The 23,453-nt window shown below is 55.2% G+C and overlaps 2 protein-coding genes across 2 annotated transcripts; one reads left to right on the top strand and one right to left on the bottom strand.

The window, feature by feature from the left end:
* Positions 1-8,942: 8,942 nt before the first annotated feature.
* Hpca (hippocalcin) lies at positions 8,943-17,927 on the top strand. The gene is made up of 5 exons (XM_010621837.3): positions 8,943-9,019; positions 9,134-9,249; positions 11,920-12,318; positions 16,797-16,902; positions 17,013-17,927. Exons 3-5 carry the CDS (start codon positions 11,941-11,943, stop codon positions 17,108-17,110), a joined length of 582 nt encoding a protein of 193 aa, XP_010620139.1. The 5' UTR covers positions 8,943-9,019; positions 9,134-9,249; positions 11,920-11,940; the 3' UTR covers positions 17,111-17,927.
* Positions 17,928-18,003: 76 nt separating this feature from the next.
* Tmem54 (transmembrane protein 54) lies at positions 18,004-23,453 on the bottom strand (the record flags this gene model as incomplete). The annotated part of the gene is made up of 6 exons (XM_010621838.3): positions 18,004-18,165; positions 18,500-18,634; positions 18,763-18,951; positions 19,115-19,174; positions 21,017-21,210; positions 23,441-23,453. Coding segments are annotated over 6 exons (666 nt in total), but the record flags the coding sequence as incomplete, so codon positions are not given.

Below are 23,453 nucleotides of genomic sequence, written 5' to 3'. Positions count from 1 at the left end.
GCAGGAGGATTGCTGCAATCTCAAAGCCAGCCTGAACTACATAGAGAGACCCTGTCTCAAAAAAAAAAAAAAAAGTTCTGAGAGTCATGTGAGAACTAGCCTAGAGAGAGGATGGCTCAGAGGGAAAAAGGAATCATCAGCCACGAGGTCCAGGTGAGCAGTGTCTTTGTGGAGCAGAAGCAGAGGAGGTGGAGTAACGTGGGGCAGGGTGTGGCCTGAGACACTGGGAAGAGGAAAAGCAGAACTAGTACTGAAAGACTGTTCCAAGTTTGCAAGAGAATTTGGAATGTCTTTATTCACTCAACAAATACTTATGGAGGGGTTGTTGTTGTTTGTTTTTTGAGACAGAGTGTTTTGTAGCTCAGTGCTGGAAACTATGTTAGGTCCTGGGAGCATAGATGTGAACAAGATGAGCTACAGAGAGGTGTGGGAGAAAAAGGAGTAACGTGGAGAAGTGTGGGTGGCATGTTGTTAGGTAGTGTGATCTGTCTGAGGAGCCGTCATCTGAATTATGACCTTAAAAAGAGAAAGACAGGTATAACACAACACATTCCAGGAAAAGTGCTCCAGCCACTGGGACAGCAAGTACAAAGGTCCTGGGGCAGGAATAAGTATGGCATGTTCAGGAAACTAAAAGAATCCAGAGGAACTGGAGCTTCATGAGCATGATGGAAGAAAACAGGTCAGTTGTAGTTGGGTGGCACAAGGCTCAGGGGGAAGGAGAGTTTAGAATAGTTTCACTTGCAACTGGGATCTCTAAGAAGTAAAGCTGTGATGGGATAAATTTACATCGAATTTTTATTTATTTATTTATTTATTTATTTTGGTACCGGGGATTGAACTCGGGTCCTTGCTTGCAAGTCATCGAATTTTTATTTATTTATTTATTTATTTATTTTGGTACCGGGGATTGAACTCGGGTCCTTGTGCTTGCAAGGCAGGCCACTGAACCACTGAGCTAAATCCCCGGCCCTATTTATTTATTTTTGAGACAGGGTCTTGCGATGTATTTCTGTCTGGCCTTGAATGCACTATGTAGCCCAGGCTGGCCTTGAACTCATGGCAATCCTCCTGCCTCAGCCTCCCCACTGCTGGGATGACAGACCTGTGCAACCATGCCTGGATTCACATTTGGAAAGGCTCACTTTGCTTGCTCCTGGGCGCAGACCAGATTGCAGGAAACAGGAGTGGGGCCAGGTGACCCATGAAGCAGCAAGGAGGCCGCTGTAGTCAAAGGGCCAGAAATGATGGGGTCTTGTCCTGAGTGGTGGCAACAGACAGCTGTTGGAGAATACGGAACACTATTTTGTAGGAGGAGCCAATGGGTAAGAGGAGTAGTAGTGAGGAGCAGGAGAGGAAGCCGGGCAGCCAGAAACACCTGACTGAGTGATGTTGAGCCAGTAGCCCCGCCTCTCCGATCCTCCAGTGCTTCCTCCTGAAAAGGAAGACGATGATAATAGTGAGGGAGAAGAGGGGAAAGAAAGGGGAGGGGAGGCCTTCTGATTAGATGAAGGAGCCTCCTCAGACCTGCTGGCTTCTCCAGTTTGCAAAGGGAGAGTCTGGCCTGACGGTGCCTAGGGAGCAAAGCCAGCCCGTGGTAGCTCTGTGCTTCAAACCCTGGACCCTAGCTTTGCCTTTGGTGACAGACTCAGCTAAACACCGAGGTCACCCAGATCACTCCAGAGTGGTGGGACGAGAGACCTATTTTACAGCCATCCGTGAGGGGTGCTAATAGAAAGTGGAGGATCGTGGGTGAGAAGACTGTGTCCCTAACAGAGACAGGACAGGGACAGATGCTCTGAGATGGGAAGATTGCAAGTTCAAAGTGACTGCATAGTGAGACATCGTCTCATCTCAAACACAAAACAGAACGGACGACAAACCAAAAAAAATCAAGGGAAGGTCTGGAGCTTTTGAGGACCTCCCTTGGGCTGAGGGAACATGGTTCTTCAGAGCCAGGGCACAACCAGCAGAGGGCGCCCACCTCGACCACGGCGAAGATGCGTTTGCTCAGAGCAGGAAGACTTGAGCGGGAAGAGGCCCAGTTGGGGGGAAAGCTGCTCTGTTTCTGCTCTGCTCTCCCTGGCCACCAGTCAGGACACACCACAGACTCAGCAGCCAAGCAGAGCCTGAATGTTGCTGCCATGGCGCTATGCGCAGCTTTCTCCTCGGCAAATGGGCCCAGCAATAGTGCCCGCCTTGCCAGGTGAGGCGTCAGTGATCTCTGACGTAATGGCTCGCCACATAGGCGCTGCCATTTTTGTTCGTGGTGGTGGTGGTTGTATCGTATCTTCGAGCGACTGACACAAAGGCTGTCTGATCGGCGGTGACAATGATAATGGTGATCAAGAAGGGACTCACTCATTGTCTGAATTTCCTAACCAGAGAGCATCCAGTGCCTACTGGGATGGTTCAGTGTGGGGTCACCCCCTCACCCAGCAGCCCATCTTCACTGTCAGACTGTGTGTGTGTGTGTGTGTGTGTGTGTGTGTGTGTGTGTGTGTGTACTGAACCCACTGAGCTTCATTCTCAGTCCTTTTTATTTTGAGGACTGGGGTCCTCCTGTCTCAGCCTCCCAAAGTGCTGGGATTACAGGCATGGGCCACCGTGCATAAACTAAAGTCAGGTCATCCTCTTGCCAAAAGCTGTCCTCTAGGAAACATCTCCCTGACCCACCCAGCTTCCTTCTCAGGGTCACCCAAGTGGCCCAGCCTCCAGCCCCGGGGCTCATTATTTTCCCAAAGTCTGCATGAACGTCCTTGGGGGGGCATCAGAAGCCAGATCCTGGCAGCTGGGTTCCTGCCTCTGCTGGGAGAGAATGGAGCTGGTAGATGAATTTAGGCAGCTCTCCTGGAGGGAGGTTCCTTGTGGGTCCTGTCCTTGCTGTCCAAAGTTCCTTTTCCGCCCGTTAGTGGGAGGAAAGTCCCTGTGATCTTCGGATCCTACCCATCACTAATCCATCTCGGGAGTGGCTGGAGGTGGGATAGGGACTCTTACGAGTCCTGGGACCTCGGTGTTCTATTTAGAAGGTGTCAGTGCTGTCCTCTCTTCGGCTGACACCCACTGTGTGGCACGTCCCAAGGTGAGTGCTTGTGGCTTTGGCATTGAGGCCTCTGGGAATGAGAGCAGGGGCCCAAAACGTGAGCCAAACAGTCCTGGGCTCAAACCTTGATGCGACCCATTTTCTACTGTGTGACCCCAGGCAAATCACTCCATCTCTCTGAGCCTGTTTTCTCACCTGGCACTCTTCCCAGAGTGGCACTGTGAGGACTACAGGAGATGTACCATGTGAAAAAGAAAATGCAATCCCTGGCACATAGTGAGTGGGAATGTTGCAGTGGGTGTTATAAAGCGGAAGTCCCTCACTTCCCCACGACCTTCCCTGCACCTGAGTGGGCCAGGGTGGCTGAGGGAGTCATGTCAGACAGGGTGAGGTCCTGACCCACTTTGGAGCAGGCCAAGGCTCCAAGCACTGTGCATGTGCTTGTGTGTGCAGGGGTGTGCATGTGTGTTCACAAGGGGGTATGGGTGTGCATGCACAAGCATTGGGTTTGCATGTTTGTGCAAGGGTGTGCATGTGTTTGTGCATGTTCCAAAGCCTTCCCAGCCCAAGGATGCCCTGGGCATGAGCATACTTGCAGGTACCAGTGCAGTGTCCCTGCATTGCTTCTGGAGGCCCCTTTGCTCACTGTTACTATGGAAACAAAGAGGCAATCCCCAGCCTCGGGAGAACCTAAGGTGCTAGGAATGAGAGCTGGCCTGGTCTTCCCCAGAAGAGAGACAGATTGGGAGGCCCTTGGGATAAGGCAACCTTGACTCCTGGAGGTGGAGTTCTGGGGCTCCGGTACCCCTGGGAAATCCTCATTCCTCCAAGGCAGCCCACGCCCCTGCAAAGAGCTCCCAGATGGAGCTGGTTCCACCTCAGATCTAGCTGTAACTCCGTGTACAGCCTAATGTTCAGTTTCCTCTTATAAGATGTGTAAAATGGCAGGTAACCACCTGCCTGGAACAGGATGGAATATGACCTTGCTTCTCTCTGGGGATGGCCTCCAGGCTCTGAGTGTGTGGCCTTGAATGTCACTGAGCAGCCTTCCTCATGTGTGCCACCTTTCACATGGTCTTGTGGGCTCCTCACACCTCTGGAAGGGACTGAGGCTCTGGGAGGCACAGGTGACCAGTGGGGGGGGGCATGTCCGCCAGCCCTGACTCACTCAGGCCCAGCCCTGAAACACATGCATAGCTTCTCAGCCAGCAGAGCCATCCACAGAGAGGGCTGGAGGTGACAAACAGGTGTCAGGACCGTGAGGAGTGGGCTAGGCCTCTGACACTGGGTGTAGCTCTCAGCCTGGGCAAGCCCTGAGCAGAGCTGGCTATGGGAAGGTTCTGGAAGGCAGGTAGGTCCCAGTTTAGGGAGAACTTTCTTTTCAAATTCTTGGCACTTTAGGGTTTTATTGTTGTTGTTGTTTGCTTGTTTGTACTGAGGATGAAACTCAGGACCTTGCACTTGTGAGGCAGGTGCTGTGCCACTGAGCTAAATCCCTGGGTTGGCACTTTAGGGCCAGGATGGCTGGTTTAGGTTTTGACTCAAGTCTCAAATGCCCTGCATACAGGTTGTAATGCATTCACACTTAACTGTGTACCAAGTTACAAGTGGAAACAGCCTCCTGGCCCTCTCCACTTTCAAGTGACCATTGCCTTTGCTATGACACAGGAAGGATTTCAAAGAGTTCAAGAGGAGTGATGAGATCAAGCTCCACAACCATGGAACTGTGGGAGAAAGATCTGTCAGAGGCTGTCACTGGGGAAGCTGACCAAAGGGCAGGCCTGGTGGGGTGACTGAAAGCAAGTGACTGTCTTCTGACTATCTTCTCTGGCCCACCCTGGAGGCCCCTCCGGCTGAGAGTCACTTCTTCCAGCAGAGGGAAGAGCAGTCCTACGCTGGGCAGGACTTGGCTGGGATGTGACCACAGCTGTCATCCAGACCCAATCCCATGGGAAGGTTAGGGCTGGGGAAGGACAGGGAGCCCCTTCACTTGGTGTGAGCAGAGCTGGCCGCCCGGTGCGGGTCTGCTGAACTGTGGGGCTTACGTGGTAGAGGGAGGAGGTCCAAGGGTAAGGCAGAGACAGGAGGTGAGAGTTGGGGGCTATTATGGATATCCCCTTACTCTGATAAGCAGTGTGGAGTCATGGAAAGTTTTTGAGCAGAGAGAGAGGGAGGGAGAGAGAGAGAGAGAGAGAGGGAATCAGATTTAAAGACACGGACTACAGCACAGGAGCTGTGAGAAGGTCAGGGCAGAAATATAAAGCAGATCGGTCTGGGAATGGGAGGCTTGGGCAGGACAGGGCAGGCTCAGACTCTGGCCGAACTGGCTGGGTTTGGGAAGGGAGCTGGTTAGGGGTGAGCAGCAGAGGGTGGCTCAGATGGGGCGGGGCCTTGGCCTGCTTGGTGGATGGAGCACGGGGCAGCTGTGGTGGAGCGGGGTGGGTGGATGAGCTGGCTCTTGACTGGCTTGAGTCTGGGGTGTATGTGGGCTTCTGGGAGCAAGTCCAGAAAGCAGCTGGAAATGGGGCTTTACAGAAAAGGAAGCAGAAGGTCAGAAATGTTGTTTTTGCCAACTATCTCAGAGCTGGGAAGAGGCCATGTCAGATTTGAACCCAGGTCTGACGAGCCAGCTAAAATAAAGCACTTTATCCCTTGGGCTCCTTGACTCTGGACTCAGTTGCTTTAAGCCAGGAGTTGGGTTCTTCTTGGGGAGCTTGAAGCCATTCCGTGCTGCTGAGCCCAGAAGCCGTGGGGTACTGCCGACAGTGTCTTCAAGCTCAAACCTCTGCTTAGTAGAAGGCCCTTCTCCACCCAACCCCAGCCTTCTGGTCACCCGGCACCATGGCTTCCCTGTTCCCCCTGAGAGTTGTAAGTCTCTGGCTACCACTGTCACCTGGGCCCTGACTGTGCAGTCCCAGGCCCAGTGCCAGGACTTCTTCGGCCTCCTTTCTCTGCACCTGCACAGTAGCCTCGAGTACCGTATGACTTTCCAGCTACAGACCAGAGAACTGAGGAGACTTCCAGGTGCAGAGGGGAGGAGGAGAAGGTTCTCTGGGATCGGGGGTTGGGGAGCAGCTTGTGCGACCTTGACAGGCCTGGTAGTCTCTGTGCCCCACATGGAAAGCAAGGCTTCCCTGGAGGGACCCCGGCCCCCCACGGCAACCCCCACGGCACCCCCCACCTGGCCTGACTTCAGGTCTGCAGTTCCAGCTTCCGGGACATGCCCAGCCCTCCCCAGCTACTCAGCGCCGCGTGGCCACCTCTCTTGGGAACATCCAGGCCCACCCTGCCCCCTCCCGGGCTGTGCTCCTGGCAGCTCTGCCACCCTGGGCTCTGGTCCGGGGGTGGTCCTTGGCAGAGAGGGAGGCAGGCAGAAGCTGGGACCGGTGGGGTTGAGATGCCAGGCACCCAGAGACCCCCCAGGCCTCTACCTCATAGCTCGTTGCGCACCAAGCTGGGTGGGTAGGCCTTTCTGGAAAGGGGTGGCTTGAGGTTTTAATCGTTTTATCAATGTTTGTTTGTGTAATTCAGCCCCAAGAAGCTTTTCCCTCCATCTGTCCCCACCATCTGCTCCCATCAGGATTTTCCAAACTGTTTGGGACCCAAGAGGCACCAGAGTAGAGGGTGGACTGGGCCTCTGAGAGGGATGGGGAGGGGCCACCTACTTCACTGAGAGGCTTCCAGGGAGGGGCTGGGCCTCCTGAGTCACACGGAGCTGAGTTCAGTTTCTGACACTTTCTTGCATTGTACCTCAGGTAGAGAACTTCAATCCTCTGAGCCTCAGTCTCCACATCTGTACAATGGTAGCAGCACTAGTGATTCCTCAGGCTGACTGAGGCTCAAACGAGGCTGTCCCCGTAGAGCATTCTGCCTAAATAGGTGCTCAAGTGCTCAGGAGATAAGTGGTCCCCTCTCCTTTCCACCTCACGTGTGCTTCCAAAGGATCTAAATCCTGGGAGCTGGGAGCTGGTCTGTCTCTGGTGGCAGAAGAGGGTGGCTGCCCTCGCCTCGCTTCTCAGATCCTGGGACTTGCCTGCTCTCCCACTGATCCTGCCTGCTGCTCTGTTCTCTCGGTCAGCTGACCCCACTTCCCCCAAGCTGGGCTTCCTCTCCCTGCATACCTCAGTCTGAGGTGGGACAGGGCTGGGCATCTTCAGCCAGGACTGACCACCCTGCCTCACGAACTCATGCAACAGGCCTTCAGAGAAGAAAGATCCTGGCAACTCATCTTTCTATGTCTGTGTCACCTGGCTCATCTCTCTGCTCAGAAAGGGGGAGAGACTTGTTCCAGGTCACCCAGCAGGGAGACTTGACCCTCTGCCCCTCCTTTCTGAGCTATACCTCAGGGCACTAGGTCTTGGACCGTGGGCCTTGCTGTGTGATGTGAAGACTCCCAGAGTTCTCTTCCGTTTCAGCCCCTCCTCCCCGCTACTCAGCCCCCGGGAGAGGTGGCCGATGCAAGAGCACCTCCTCGGTCCAGGTGCAAGGCCAGTCAGTGGGAATGGGAGCCCAGGGTGAGAAGACAGTCCTCCCTTCCGAAGCCCCCAGGCCTGAGGGCACATTCCAGAGTCACCCTCATTGAAAAGAACAGTGGCAGAGCCAGCTGAGCCAACGAATCAGCCCGGGGGAGGCAGGAAGTAGGGGTAAACTGAATCCTCTTCTCCCCCTAGAAGGTTGGAAAGGAGGATCCAGACCAGTCTGAAAATTCTAGCTGCAGGCAGGAGAGAGAGGAAGGAGTCATAGGGAAAGGAAAAGTTGAGAAAATGACTACAGGGCAGGCCACTGTCCCAAGCATGACAGACCGTCCAGGCCCCTCTGAGGAGAGGCTGTCAAGGGAGGGCCTGGGGTGGGGGTGCAGCAGCTCCCTGCTCCCCACCTGTGGGTCCTCATTCAGGAGGCAGCTGGGAACCACCCACGAGCGAGAGCGAGTGTCTGGTGTCTCTCACGCCTCCACGGGGGTCCCAACACCAGAGCCAAGGCACACAGAGGAGATACTGTTCCGGAGGGCCCAGCTGTCCCCACCTGGCCCCGATCTGACTCCCTAGTTCTTCTAGTGGAGACCTCCCCACTCTCAAGTGGGAGGGGTGAAGGCAGCACACGTAGGTGGCCTCAACTGTTTGGTCACCTGAGGAGCCAGGAGGGTCTGAATTGCAGGACCTGAAAGACTGTGAGGAGGAGGAGCTCTCCAGGCAGGTGGCAAATGCTTTTAGCTCTGTTCACCTTCTCAGGTCCAGGGACCAGACCCACCTCGGCCAAAGTGGTCATTTCGCACCCTGACATGCCCCCTTGCTCCCATTCTTGCCTCCCGCTCCTCCGTGTTTGTTAATGACATAATGTCTGCAGTGAGCTCCTCACGTGGGAAGTCAGACCCTCTTACTCTGATCAAAGCCCCAGGCCTGCCCATCTCACCTGGAATAGAATCTAAAGGCCTGGACAGTGTCCCCACGGCTCCTGGTTTGCCACCATTCCAACCTTTCCCCCAATGATTTATGTAATACACTACAGACTTGACTTGTCCCTATGCCCGTTGTTTCTTGCCCACACCAGAATCCCTGTGAACTACAGCACTGCTGGGTAAACATTTGTGGAATAAAATGAATGAGGGCGCATGGATTCAAGTGCAAGCCCAAGCCGCTGCCTCTCCAGCTGTGAGACATTGGAAAAATCACTTAAACCCCCTAAGCCTCAGTTTCCTCATCTGTAAAGTGGAACAATAAGGACCACATCCTAGAGATAGAGAAGGGACTTAAACTCAGGATGTGGAGATTGTGCCAAGGCTGGAGGAAGGAGGATGCAGCCCCCTTCCCCGGGGGAAGAGCTGTGAAGGGCCAGCGACCCTGGAGAGAAGCAGTCCTTCCCGCAGGCAGGGACACCGACATCTGGGAACCCCAGCTGGAGAGAATTCTCCTCCCGCACAGGTCACGAGCCTGCCCTGGCAGAGGCTGGAGGGGACAGAGGAGGAGCCCGTGTTTGGAGGTAGGAAGGGTGGGTGACGAGACCAGAGTAGGAGGCCGGGGGTCGGGCCTCTGAGTGGAGCTGGATAGGGGAGACCTTGGGACTGAAGGAGTGGGCGCTGCCCCCTTCCCGCAGAGCCCCCATCTCAGTTGGTTGCGGAGTTGAAGCACGCAGGCAGGGAGGGAAGGTGCCCATCCAACCACCCAGGATCCGGATTCCGCTCTCGGAGCGACGTGCGGCCCGGCGCCCAGGTAGGGATGGAGGAGAAAGCGGGCAGCGCGGCCGGGGTTTGTCCGCGGTTTGGGAGGGTCTGGGCGACGACCCGCCCCTCCACTCAGGCTTCTTCAGGAGCGGCTGGGGAAAAGACAAAGAGAAAGGACAAGTGGAGGAGGAGACTCACCGAGGTGTGAGACCAGTAGGAGTAGTCGAAGCTGAAGGACTTTGGTGCTTCCTTTGGGTTCTTTGGGTTAATAATACCTAGAGAATGAAAATGTTTAATTTTGTTAAGTCCATCAGCTACAAGTTCTTTAATTAAACATGATGTCATACTGCATACTCAAAACATCCAATCAGGATATTCGTACCACTAAGTCTCAATAAATCAATGAAAAACATAAGTACTAGGCCAGGGATTTGGCTCAGTGGTACCACCTGCCTCACAAGCACAAGGTCCTGAGTTTGACTGCCAGTACAAAGGAACAAAAAACAAAAAAACCTAAGTATCACATTTTTAAGGGGAAATTTAAAATACATAGGGAGCTTGAAAAAAAAAAATCAGACCAACAACATTCATTGTGTGTTTCCAGGACTGAGAACAGAGCCTAGTATACACTGAAGTCTCAGTGAATATTCTGCAACTCCGCTGGGTGGCCAGCCCGGGGGAGTCGCTTCTCAGCCGCCCCTGAGCGCCCCCTCCCGGAGGGGTCACGCGCCGGACGCTCTCTGAGCGCTGGAAGAATTGAGGCGGGGGCTCAGGACAGAGCTGGGGGAGGTTTAGAGTAGGCACCCGGGGAGGGTTTCTCAGGTTGAGCTGTGAGGTTCTTTCTATTTTGGGGTCTAGCAATCTTTGCGGGGACAACAGAATCTTCTTGCAACTGGGAGGGGCAACTCCGAGGGTGGCAGGGAGGAGGGGGCACTGGAGAAGCTCTCCTGCCCGGCGCATCCTCTGCCCCCGCCCCGGTGACCCAGTTCTTGGACCTTGACGAGGGAAGTAAGAGGCACATTCCCTTGTTCAGCGCAACAAATTTCCTGGGTCCCTTCTCACACATTTGCTCTGAGGGTCCTCGCCTGGGGCACAAGAGGCTGATCTAGAAAGGAGGGGACACCAACTTACAGAAACATGCGTGTGACACACTGCTGAGGACACACACAGGTCCCCCAAATGATCACACAGCTGCATTTCCCTTCATACTGTGACAGGTGCGTACCTGGTCACGTGCACATATAAAGCATTTGCACGGACATGGATGGAAACAGACAGAAAGACAAATGTAATGCAGAACCCGGGACACGCATCATGCATGAGCACATGCATTCTCATACATGTGCCCGCCCACGTGTGCACAAGGAACCCCCTCACCCTCTCCTTAACATGTTCAGGGAAGGGGTCACCCGCACACACCCCTGCATCCCTGCCCAGAACTGCCTGCTGGCTCCTCTCCATTGCCTTCCCTTCAGCCTCACAGTCAACCCCTACCCCAGGAGACCTTCTAGGATTAGATAAAGGGGAATATTGGGGGAGCATTGGGTAGGCTGGGGAAAGGCCTCCTGGAAAAGGGGCCCCCAGCAGGTCTGAGAAGGGTGCAGTTCCCTCTCCTGGGACCTGACAGTACCCCTGGAAAAAGAAAGGAAAATGACAAGGGTGCCTGAAGGACCCACGTGCAGCTGGCCATGTGAGAGGGGTTGGCATGTGAGTTGGCGTATGGAGGCATGTATGAGACATGTGGGTTTGTGGGCTGGTATGTCTTTGTGCAGTTGTGCATGGTACCAAGTGTCAGTACCTGTGAGATGTTGTGTGTGGAGGCATGGTGGCCCATGGGTGGCATGGGCTGGCAGCGTGGGACCCAGTGTATGGATTCGGTAAGCTGTGTGACATAATATGCGTTAGGACAGATTTATGTGCATACTGTTTTATGGGATATATGTGACGCTTGTGTACATGCAAATTTTATTCATATAACATGCATGTAGCGCTTATTGGTGTAGGCATGGTTCTCAGTGTTTCACATGTGCAAATTTATCCTCCAACAATCCTGTGAGGTAAGTGCTATTATTATCCCCACTCCACAGATGAGGCAGAGAGAGCTTAAGGAACTTGCCCAAGGTCACATAGCTGGTAAGAAACAGAGCTGGGATTCAAATCCCCGTGATCTGGCTCTGGAACCCAGAATAACATTGCTCCTGGGCTGCTTCCTGCCAGGCACACCTGTCAGAGACAAAAGGGCTGTGTCCGGGCTGCAGGTGTGTTCTGTGGTGAGCAGACATGGAAGCGAGGAGAGGGCAGGGTAGGAAGGAGGACCAGAAGGCCTTTCTGTACCTGCCTGAGCATCTCAGGGAGTCAGCCCTTTTGCACAGCGGTGGTGTGACCGTGCACGCGTCTGAGCCTGCCTTCGTATCTGCAAGATGGGGCTGATCCCACGCTCCCCCTTATGAGGGTCAAAAGGTGTGCACTTAAAGTCTTGGTGGCTGGCCCCGAGGAGGGCCTCCATAAACGCAGCTTTCCTTCCTCCTCCAGTTCTGCTCTTGGGTGACGGCGCAGAGCAGGTCTCAGAGGCAGAATGTCTGAGTGAGGGCGGTGACATGGGCCAGCTCCACTTTGGCTAGGTCAAAAGAAGTCGGGGTGGCTGGTGTCCCGGGTCCCTTCTGGAGTGGTGTCGAGGCCTGACCAGTCCCCTCTGTCCCTCGACCCCCTGGGGACCCAGGTGGGACTCGGCTTTGCGGTCATGGGCAAGCAGAACAGCAAGCTGCGGCCGGAGATGCTGCAGGACCTGCGGGAGAACACAGAGTTCTCGGAGCTGGAGCTTCAGGAGTGGTACAAGGGCTTCCTCAAGGACTGCCCCACGGGCATCCTCAACGTGGACGAGTTCAAGAAAATCTATGCCAACTTCTTCCCCTATGGTGACGCCTCCAAGTTCGCAGAGCACGTCTTCCGCACTTTCGACACCAACAGTGACGGGACCATCGACTTCCGGGAGTTCATCATCGCGCTGAGCGTGACCTCCCGTGGCCGCCTGGAGCAGAAGCTCATGTGGGCCTTCAGCATGTACGACCTGGATGGCAACGGCTACATTAGCCGAGAGGAGATGCTGGAGATTGTGCAGGTGGGCATGGGCCCCTTACCGCCCCTTTCAGCCCCTCAACAGACACCGTGGGCAAGTGTGGCAGGTGCTGCTTTCACAGTCTTGTGGACACTCTGTGTGCCCTTAGCCCAGAATCACCAGTTAACACTTCGCTTTCTCTTTCTGTGCATGCAATGCTTTCTCATTGTTCTGAACATTGACCCTTTACCCTTAGGAAAGGATGTGGTTCCTAAGAGTAAGACATTCTCTGACATAATGTACAATATGATTAGCCATGTCAGGACATTTAACAAAGAAATGATGCCATCATCTAATCTACAGGCCATATTCCAGTTTTGCCAACTGTTTCCATAATATTCTCTAGAGGCTGGGTGTGGTGGCACACGCCTGTCATCCCAGCACTTGGGAGGCTGAGACAGGAAGATTTCTGCCAGTTTGAGGTCAGCCTGGGCTGCATAGTGAGTTCAAGGCCAACCTGAACGAACACTGAGACCCTGTCTCAAAAATCAAAACGTAATATTCCCTAGAGCATTTTTTCCCATGGTCTGGGATCACGCCCTGTATGTTGTTGTGTCTCCTTAGTCCACTTGAATCTGGAATAGTTCTTCAGCCAAGTCTTTCATGACTTGACGTTTGGGTAGCATATAGGACAGTTGTGTTTTATTGACCCTCGTTTACTCAGGAGGAAACACTCTCAAAGAGGTCAAGGCACTTGCTTGAGGCCACACAGGACCAGCTGGCTCTAATGCCCACATTGCATCTGGATACTTAGCCACTTTCCAATACAGAGACCATCAGCAGCCCCCTAGCCAGTGAGGTACGCTATACCCATGAACTCCGTGCTTCCTTACTACAACTCTACAGGCTTGGCGAAGTGGAGGGACTTGCCCAGTCACACAGTACTTAAACCAGGCTTAGGCTAGCCTCACCCAGAGCTGCCTTTTGTGAGGGCTCTGGACTCCTAGCTAGGAGTTCTGGCTTCCAGTTCTGGAGTTGGTCTGAACTCTTAGGTTGCTCTTCTGATAGGACAAGATTTAAGGGCCTGATAGGTGTGCTCTTTTGAGTACAAACTTAAGCATGATCAATTAGCTTAATTTGCAAAAGTCTCCCGGAACACTCCTCTCCTCAGCCAGCACTGAAGGTGGTCAGAGCCTTGGTTCTCTTTGAACTATCTAGTTCCTTGCCCTCTCCCCCCTAAGCCTTTACAGCTTTCTTCACAGTAGTTTGTGTGTGGGGAGGTGTCAAGCCCCTACTCCCCAGGCTATGGCAGGGGCAGAGTGGGTTGGAGGTTCTAGCAAAGGGCCCAGCATGCAGTTGGTCCTCAGTAAGCATTAGCAACCGTCAGTCATGATTTCTCCTCCATGCATCCTCTGCTTTAGCCAGGATGGCTTTTCTAGCATCCCTGAAATGTGCTCTGGGCAAAGCCACTGCATCACTTTCTCGAGCCCTTGCCCTCTCCTTCTGCTTCTCTGAATTCTTTCCCATCCAGTCCCTCAATTCTGCAGGCTTCTCCTCCTTCCCTCTCATCCAGCCCCAAGTGGACTCTGACGTTGGTGTCTCTTGCTAAGCGTATGGATCCAGGCTGTCCGGCTGGAGCGGAATGGCTGCCTCGGCAAGCGATGCCCTTCCTGTGCCTACTGCCTCAGTGTTACTGATTGCTAGGGGCCAGGCATTAACTCCCACTCTAGGGGTCCTCGTGGGAGGGTCATGGCAGGCAGGGTGGGGGAGCACTAGGGAATCAGCTGGGTACCAACGGCTCCCAGGGAGGCTCATGCTCTACCACTGAATGTGAGTGGTTGCACTGTGTGTGTTGCTAACTCAGTCCTGCCTCAGCCACCACAGCCTGTGCAGCACTCACACCAGCCCCCTTCCTTGGCATCCCCAGGACCCCTTTCTGGCTGGTTCAGCTACAGGGTTTTGTCTTCTGTTACAGCAGACACAGGCCTCAGACAACTGGTGCAGACATCTCTGCAAACCTCAGTGTCTGATTAATGACAAATAGACTCCAGTGAACTATGAGTGGGCAGACAATTCCTGACAATTAATTAGGAAGCCCAGGAGAAGGGTTGTTGCAGGGAGCATGGTCACTCTGTAAATCACTGCTCAGTCCTTCTCAGGACACAGTCCAGTGCCAGGTGGTTGGCACAATGGCAGGGAAGAGACTGTGCCTCCTGGGGCTCCCACCCTAGGGGCAAAGATCACTGTGCAGGCTACACTGACCAGCTCAGTGACAGGTGACATCTGGGAGCCTGGGAGACTGAGAGATGGGGTAAACTGAGGACATGGTCGATGAAAAAGCCTATCATATGAGGCACTATTTAATGAACACTTACTATAGCCAGCCACTATTCCAGCTATGCATCTCATTTAATCCTCTAGAAAATCCTAATGAGGGAGAAACAGTTATTCCCATTTTACAGATGGAAACTGAGGCACATGGAAGTTAAATACTTGCCCAAGGCTACACTGCGAGTAAAGGACCAGGATGCTGCTGCAGGTCCATCTTACATCAAAGCCCACATTGCCCAAGCATCCATCTAGCAGCTACGAGGAGCAGGTTCAAATCTGAAAAAAAAAAAAAAATCTGATCTCTACCATTCATTCCTTTCCTGAGCTTTGGTTTCTTTTTCTTTTTTTCTTTTTTTTGAGACAGGGTCTCACTATGTAGTTGAGACTGACCTGGAATTCACTATGTAGCCCAGGCTGGTCTCGAACTCATAGTGATGATCCTCCTGCCTCAGCCTCCTGAGTGCTGGGATTACAGGCATGAGCCACCATGCCCGGCTGGTTTCTTTTTCTTTTTTCTTTCTTTCTTTTTTTTTTTTTTTTTTTGGTACTGGGAATCAAACTCAGGACCTTGCACTTGCAAGGCGGGTGGCAGAACTACTGAGCTAAATCTACGGTCCCCTAAGCTTTGGTTTCTTATCTGGAAAGTGGAGATTGTTGGGGCTGTTGTGAAATTTAGAATAATGCACATAAAGGACCTGACACATTGTAGTTGTCTGATAAATGGTAGCTAGTAGTGTTATTCCAGGCAAAGATTGTGAATGCTGGGAAATCTGAAGGGTCCAGGGTGTTTGGTTGTGGTAGATTTACTCCTCGGGAAGGGGCTGATAGTGGCATAGTCAGAACAGGCAAACTGTGACCAAATGATTTGGACTTGGTACAGAAGGCGGTGTGAGGTGCCAACGGCCTTTAAATGGGAAAGTGCCTGCCAGGTGCCAGGCACTGGACTAGGTTCTGAGGATGTGGGCACTAGCTAGTGTCCCAGGTTCTTATCTGTACTGTAGGGACTAGACACAGTTCTATAGACACATAATTACTTCATGAGAGGTGTCCTCCAAGGACAAGCCCCGGGGCTCTGGGCTGCGTGTGCCCCGACTCAGCCTGGGTCAGAGAAGGCCTCACTAAGAAAGCACCGGGTAAACCGAGCTTCAAGGAGGAGTGGGAGGCGGCAGAAGGAGCGTGGGGAAGCATCCAGAAGGAGCTGGGTGCACAGCGGCCTGGAGGGAGGCCTGTGTGTGATGGAAGGAAGTGAGGGGGCAGCCGGCTGGACCAGGATGTGGCAGGGGAGATCTGTGTTTGGAAAGAGATTTAGAGGCAGTGTGGGGACAGACCCGAAGGAAGGAGAACAGAAAAGAGCAGCACAGTGGCAGAGGCTGGCCCTCAGGCGGGCAAGTTTGCGGGGTGGGAGAAGGGAGATTTTTTTTGGAGGTGTCAGTCTGGAAAAGCTAGAAAGTTGAGGCGATCAGTGGGGGTCTTTGAGCTCTGGGACGCAGAGACCCAGCTCTCAGTCCCATGGGCCACGCACTAGGTGCTCTGTACATTTAGCACGACAATCCTCCTTCGCCTCGCCCCAGGAGCTCCTGCACGTGGCAGCTGCCGCCCTCAGCCCAGAGGAGCTCAGGCGGTCCCAGCCCGCTAGCAGATGCTCATTTGCATTCGTTTGTATAATGTTCCTGCCCCTGTGGGCCCCCAGCCGCCTCAACGTAGCCCTGCGCCCCCTACGGGCCATAGACGGCAACGCAGTCCAGTGGCACCCCTCAGCTTGGTGCCCCCCAGTCAGCCACCGAGGGCGGGTTGAGGAAGGCCTGGGTGATTCTGAGGGGTGGCGCTAGCGTGGTCCCCACAAACCTGTGCCCCAGGCCCGAGCGCAGAGTTCTAGGCCCTTGGGTATCTGGGCCTAAACGTCCTCCAACCTCTCTTCTGATTTCCCGAACCCCCCAATTCTTGGCGCCTGTTCGGAGTTTTCACGCTGCTTTACCTTTGTGCGCGCGGCTCCCTCAGCCAGCAACTCCTTCCCCACCTACGCTTCCGAGGACTTCGGCCAGGGCCTGCCCCAATATCGCCCTCTTCCGGAAAGCATCACCCGGGCGCCTGCTCTCCAAGCCCTCGGGGGGCTCCCCTCCGCCTCGCCAGGTCTGGCGGGCGCGCCCGGGATGTTCCGGGTCTGGGGCTGGGGGCTCTTCTCACTCCCTGCCTTCCCTCCCGACCCCCAGGCCATTTACAAGATGGTTTCGTCCGTGATGAAGATGCCGGAGGACGAGTCGACCCCGGAAAAGAGGACTGAGAAAATCTTCCGCCAGATGGACACCAACAACGACGGTGAGGGTGCCGGGGCGGGGCTGGCGGGCGGCGCCCCCTCCTTCCCTCTGCGCCCCACCTCCCCGCGCCCCGCGGCCGCAGGCCCCGTCACAGCTCTCCTCGCCCCGCAGGCAAGCTGTCCCTGGAGGAGTTCATCCGTGGGGCCAAGAGCGACCCGTCCATCGTGCGCCTGCTGCAGTGCGACCCCAGCAGCGCCTCCCAGTTCTGAGGAGAGGAGCCAGGCCCCCCTCATCCCTGCCTTCACCGGTCCCACCCGGCTCTCAGCTTCCTCTCCCTTGTGTCTATCCAGGCTGGGGGCCAGACTGGGGGCCCGCCCCCGCGGGTCTGTACTGCTGGGGGCCTCTGGAGCAGGGACCCTGTAAGGAAGGCGCCCGAAAGCCAGCTGGTAGCATCCCCTTCGGCAGTGGCAGAGACAGGCTCGGGCCTGCCTGCCCCTCAGAGCCAGGTGCCCTCACCTTGATGCGCAACCTTCTCCCACCCGCCCATAGCCCTGAGGCCAGACCCCTCCCCGCCCGCGGAAGGCTTGCTTCTCGTGGGGCTCAGCCTGAGGGGCAGTGGGGAGTCGGCTCAGGTGACTTGAGCCAGTGTTTTTACTTGGAGGGGAGAGGAGAGAGGAGGATTCCAGGGTTGTGGGGGTTTGAGACAAAAGCTTCCTTGAGTCCCCTTTCCCTGCACAAGGCCCCCACCCTGCCTGCCCCAGCTCCTGCTTGGCTGGAGGCCATGACACAAATGGAAACGGCTGTGGGTCCTGTGAACCTGCCTGCCTTTTGCACTCAAGATGGACACAGCCAGCTGCACAAACCACGATCTACCCCTCTGTATTGGCTGCTCTCTCTCTCTCTCTCTCTCTCTCTCTCTCTCCACACACACACACACACACACACACACACAGAGCCTCTCTACTGTGTCCTGTGTGGGAAAGAAGTGCAGGCCCCTGGCCAAACCCCATCCTCACCCTGCATGCAGCCACATGAAGCATCTTTGTTCTTTTTAATAACTTCTGAATAAAGTTTCATTTCAGTGCAGTGGGCTAGGTGGCTGGGGCCAGGGCTGTACCCCCGCCTGGGTCCCCAAGGATCCACTAAGCCCTTTTGGGTTGGCTCCAGGATCCGGGGCCATCTGGGCACCAGTCACAGTGCAGGCTTGGTTGTAGGTCCAGCGGCCACAGGGCTGGATGAGGCATCGCTCTCAGAGGGTCAGCGGCACAGAGCTGGTGCAGCTCATCAGGACAGGGCCCTCCATGAGCTCTGGGCTCTCCTGCATCTGTGGACACAGCAGTCGCTGTCACTGGGTCTGGGCCAGGTCTCCTTCAGGACACTCGGAGGATGGGGTAAAGGGTGGAAAGGGGTCACTACCCCCTGGGCAAGAGCTAGACCAGACCCCTGGAGCATCCCTTGTTCCAGGCTAGATGCTCTGTGACTTAGCTGGAAATCTGGCCTCTCTGAACCGCCACACCTCTCCCTTTAGTCCTGGGGAGAAAACTTGTGTTCCCGTTCTCAAGAGAGGGCCTCATTCAGGCGGGTAGGGCAGACCAATCTGGGCTCCCCAGCAAGTCCTCCCAGGTAACGGGGGTGTCAGGACCGTGGTGGGGACTTACCATGTGATGGCTGCTTTTCCCCCACCAGGGCCTCAGCTCCAGCACCTGGTGGACCAGCTGGATGCAGCGCACTGCAAACACACTCTCTGCCACGCAGAGCACCAGTGAGATGCCCCAAAGGCACAGGCTGGAGCTCTGCAGGGCACACGGGGCAGAGATGGCTACATGGGGCTGGGGCTGGAGGGCAGCAGTCCCCAAGCCCTGCCCACTCCATCAAGGGGTCAAAGGGCTGGGATCCTCCCATCCCAGGCTGAGGAACTCACGTAAATGCGCGTGGGGTCAAAGGGACAGTCGGGTGTGAGTGCCAGCAGGTCAGGGTTCCCAAAAGTGCAGACAGCTAGCAGTGCCCGGCCCTGGGTAGCAAAGGTCACTGCGATCGAGGCCAAGAGGCCAAGCGCACAGATCAGAGAGAGAAGAGCACAGGCCACACTGGAGCTGAACACTGTCCAGCGCTGGATAAGAGAGAGGCCGCGGGTCAGTGGACGTCAGGCTTGACCCCCGGGGCAGCTCCAGCCTCCCTAATGGTCAAGTGCACCCCGCAATCCCCTAGGTCTAGGCCCAGGGTGGTTGCTGGAGCCCTAACTCTACAGCCCCATCCCAGGAAGCGCCACATACCAGAGCGGTGCTGGGGAGGTAGCGTGACAACACGATGGCTGCAATGCCAGAGGAGATGACCTGGGGAGGAGGCTCAGGTCAACTCTGGCCCCCATGCCGGAGCAGAACAGGGGTCAGGACCACCCTGGAGAGACTCCACCATGCCACCTCTCCCCACCCCTAGCTCAGGCCTCGTTACCTCCATCTGTGCAGAGGCATTGCCTCCTCCAGGTCCAGCCTTGTGCATTATTTCTAAAGCACAGTCACTCCCTGCCTACAACCTTCCATGACTCCCCACTGTCTACAGGTGAGTTTGGAACAGGGGATCTGTATATGCCAGGCCTGCAGGGTCATGCTGGGGTGTACAGGATACATGTGACAGCTCCCTGGAATGGAAGAGACTGGAAAAAACCAAGGAGCTCAACTAGCGGGGAGCTAAAACCAAAGTTATTATATTCAAATACCCCAGGGTACTTTATGGAATAGAATTCAAACTCCGGAGGATAACTGGTTATTCTCAGGGAGCTAGGTCCACTCCCATGGGCTGGCCCTCCCTGGGCCACTGTCCTTCCTCATGGCCCTCACACGGCCACCCATGTGCAACCTGCTTCGGATGCTGCCGGGAGCACCCTCCTTGCTCCTTCTCTGTGAAGACCCTGCCTCGTTCTGGCTTCCAGACCACCCCTCAGTCCCGAGACACAGGACCCTGTCTTCCCCTCAGGTTCCCTCACTGTAGCAGGTGTGACACCACAGGGCTTCAGCAACAGCTTTATTTCACTGGGCAGCCACCTACGGGCTTCAACCTCTCTGGGTCAAGCCTTCCTCTGCAGGATGAGCTAGCTGGCTTTTAAAGCTCAGACCTAAACACGTGCCAATAGGTTTGGCTTCTCTGTGTGAGCAGGAGGTTGGTAAAGCCCAGAGTCTTGATTTCCTCCTTTGTAAAGTGTTGCCAGGAGAATTTACTCGCCCTGTGTAAAGGAGGGCAAAGGTGAAGTTGTCCAGCCCGGAGCCCATCCCTGTGACCTTCCCTGCCTTCCTCACACAGCTGCTGGGAGAGACAAACGACCAGGACACCAAGGCCACCGCAGGCGCCTTCATTGCCCTGTGCCACTGGTGGAGCTGCTCCTCCTTGTGTGGCCGGGAGGCAGCAGACCCCTAACCTTCATTCTGCAGGCAGACAACAGGTGTCGAGAGAAGCCTCTCATCTGGGAGGAGGCCCAGATGGAACTCAGACTCTGATGTGTCCCCCAAGGTTGTGGCCGCCTCTTCGACAGTCGGGAAAGACCTTGTAAATATGCGAATGCCAGTCCCCTTCATTTCTGTGGTCATCAAATGGGGGCTCGCAGCCAAACAGAACATGGCTACCCTTTATTGAGCGGTTGCTATAGAGCAGGTGTGTGCTAAGCTCCTGCCAATTGCTTTTCCGAGTATCTCTAGAACAGATCTTAGCCATTCCCACCTCCCACACCCTCGTGTGTGCCATACTTGGTGCACTGAGTGCCAACCCAGCTCCCTTTCTATCTGGAAACCCAAGTGCGCCACACCCTTGGGTTAGTGATTGCAGCCCATCTGTGAACTCCTTCTGGACCTTCCCAAGCTGCCCTGATGTTCCTTCCTTTTGTCCAGGGGGACCTTGAGTATTTTTCTAGAGCAATAACGACTCCAACTCACAGTAGCTCACTAGCCATGTGCTAGGCACTGTACTAAACACAGTGGATGATTTCACCAGTACTCGCCAGGACCCTCTGAGGTGGATGTTCCCACCATCCTCATTTTCTAGATGGGAAACTGAGGCAAACAGTTGGTAAGTGGCATCACGGATTGGTGCTTGCAGCTCCCTGCTAACCCACCCAAGTGCCGGTGAGAACTCCAAGACCTTTCAAGCCCCTCCTCCTGCCAGCCACCCTCCTAGGCTGGCCGTACCACAATGGCAGAAGTGACCGACACGATGTTGACCACACAGTACTGCAGAGCCACCGCATCATGGGGTGTAGTCACGTAGCGCAGCACGGTGCCGTGGAGGATGGCAGCTGCAATGAAGCTCACGTGGCCCAGCACCACCAGCACCAGGCCTGTCTTCATCAGCACCTTCCGGAAGTCATCCACACTCACGCCACCTGTGGGGATAGCGGCGTCAGGGCCAGGGTGAGAGTCAGCCCGCTTGGCTCTGGGGAGCAAAGGACACTGGGTTCTGAGTCTATTTCTAGATGACCTGGGGCCAGTAACTTGTCTTCTCTGAGCCTCTGTTTCCTCCTCTGTAAAGGGCTTCACAATTCCTTGGTGAGAGGCCTTGGGACTCTGAGGTTGGAAAAGCACACAGGTGGTAATAAGGGGTAGTTGCCCTTGTTCGTGCTCAAGGACCTAAGCAGCAGGGACCTAGCTCAGGTCTCCAGCTCCAGACTCCTTGACTCTTCCACAGTCTCCTCATTCATTCATTTGTTCATTCATTCCGGGGTTTCTTACACAGATGTTCACTGAGTACCTCTGAGCCAAGTAAGCCCTGAGGTACCAGGGTGAGCTTGACAGTCACTGTTGAGTCCCCAAGGAGCCCACAGCCCATTGGGCAGGGATCAGGCCCTGATCAGTATCCGGTTTGGTACATACGACCTGGCACACACTAGGTACTCAACTCAGTTGCAGAACTGAACTGCCAAGAGGGTAGTGACTCAGGGCAACTCGCTCGAGCCCCTGGGTCTCCATTTTCCCACCTGTAAATGGGAAGAACCTGTGCCTCATGGGGAAGGAGGTTCATGAAGTAGATGAGAAAGTAGGGCAAATTCTGAACGTGGCAAAACAAGCTCCTAGTGCAGCTGGCATTAAGTGGGGCTCAGACAGTGGGGAAGGGCTGAGACTGGGACCGAAGGCAAATTCTAAGTGGCCCTGGTCGTCATGTCCCAGGGACAGGGAGTTCCCTCCTCAGGCAGGCAGGCAGGCAGGCTGTTCCACAGCTGCTCTCTGCAATTCCGAAATGGCTCCTGGCCCTGCCCTCAAGGAGACACACACCGGGCTGGACCCTGTCCTCCAGCGCCTTCATTCAGGCAGCTGGATGGGACTGGAAGATGGTGGCCTGGCCAGAGCCTCACGGCCCCTCTTCCTCTAGGTGCCCTCGTGGAATCTGACTTTGAGTCCTGTCCTAGGCTTCAGTCTCCCCACTTGTGGCAGAGGGGGTCGAGCAAATTTTGTACATGTAGAGGGCACTGCAGCTAAACTTTAAAAACCAGAAAGAAAGAAGGAAAAAAAAAAAAAAAAGATGACATGGGAAAAAGCTATCATTGGGCTGGATGTGCTCAGGGACCCTTCTCCAAGAAGCAATTCCAGGAAGCAGGGAGGCAGGGGGCCACTGAGTCACAGACACCCTTTGCGACCTGGCACCAGCTGCTCCACTCTCTGGACCCAGATTCCCCAGGTATAAAACAGGCAGGGAGCCTGGGGGTGTGGCTCAGTGGTGGGGCAGCTTTATGAAAGACCTGGGTTCCATTTCTGGCACCACAAACAAAACAAAACAAAACAGAGCAGGTAAGGGCTGGCCTAGCTGGCCTCTGACACCCCTGGAGCCAGCAAGGCCCTCTGAGGCCGGACCAAGTGGAGGAGAAGCAGAGGGTAGGTGATGGGCTGGACAGGCACAGTGGAGCTGGAGTGGCCGAGCCAAACAGGAAGGGGCACGGCCCTTTGTTCTCCCTCCACCCACCAACCCCGGCAGCTCAGGTCTGAGCTGGGTAACAGGAGCATCCAGGACCAAGAGTCTGGTCAAACAGGAGACACAGTGGCAGCTTGGGGCAGTTCCTGGCTTTATTTCCAGCTCAGATTCTGGGAGCTTTTAGCAATGTGGATGGCACAGTGCTTAGCACTTTACTCGAAGGGGGTAATTTCACCCTGATAAATGAGGAAACGGAGGCCCACAAGTCTCTTGGCCAGAGAGTGGGGATTCTCCAAGAACAGCGTCGTGGTGCCCCAGGAGTGGGGAATGAGCGGCAAGCCAGTCTGTCCTGAGCCGTTTGCTGCGGGCCTTTCCTTAGAATTCCTTAGCTTGCCTTTGGCAAGCCGAGGGGCCCGGTCCTCCTGCCCTCTGCTCCCATTCTGGTGACAGCTCTCTCCAGCAACTCCTGTCTCACCTGGGGATCTTGCCTCTCAGCAAGCAGGGAAGTGGAGCCACACCAAGAAGCTACCCAGCAGTTTGCTCCCTCCATCTCCCTGCTGGGGAAACTAAGGTCGGGAGAGGAAAGTGACCGCTCCGGGCCAGGAAGTGAGGAGGGGAGGAGCAGGCGGCCCACACCTCGGGGTCCCCTCCCGCTTGTAGCGCTGCGCCCCGCCGGAGGGTCTGGGCCTCTGCGCCGTCCCTCCGCTCACCGAGGCGCGCACA

The sequence above is a fragment of the Fukomys damarensis genome, unplaced genomic scaffold (assembly GCF_012274545.1).
Source record: "Fukomys damarensis isolate Sample0158 unplaced genomic scaffold, DMR_v1.0_HiC HiC_scaffold_23, whole genome shotgun sequence".
Taxonomy (NCBI): domain Eukaryota; kingdom Metazoa; phylum Chordata; class Mammalia; order Rodentia; family Bathyergidae; genus Fukomys; species Fukomys damarensis.
Note: the sequence above shows the minus strand (reverse complement) of the source record. Positions and strands in the feature narration are given on the sequence as shown.

Coding starts and splice junctions, on each gene's coding strand:
- Hpca (XM_010621837.3), top strand. CDS start 11,941: ATGGGCAAGCAGAACAGCAAGCTGCGGCCGGAGATGCTGCAGGACCTG. Junction 12,319..16,796: donor AGATGCTGGAGATTGTGCAG/GTGGGCATGGGC, acceptor CCCGACCCCCAG/GCCATTTACAAGATGGTTTC. Junction 16,903..17,012: donor GATGGACACCAACAACGACG/GTGAGGGTGCCG, acceptor CTCGCCCCGCAG/GCAAGCTGTCCCTGGAGGAG.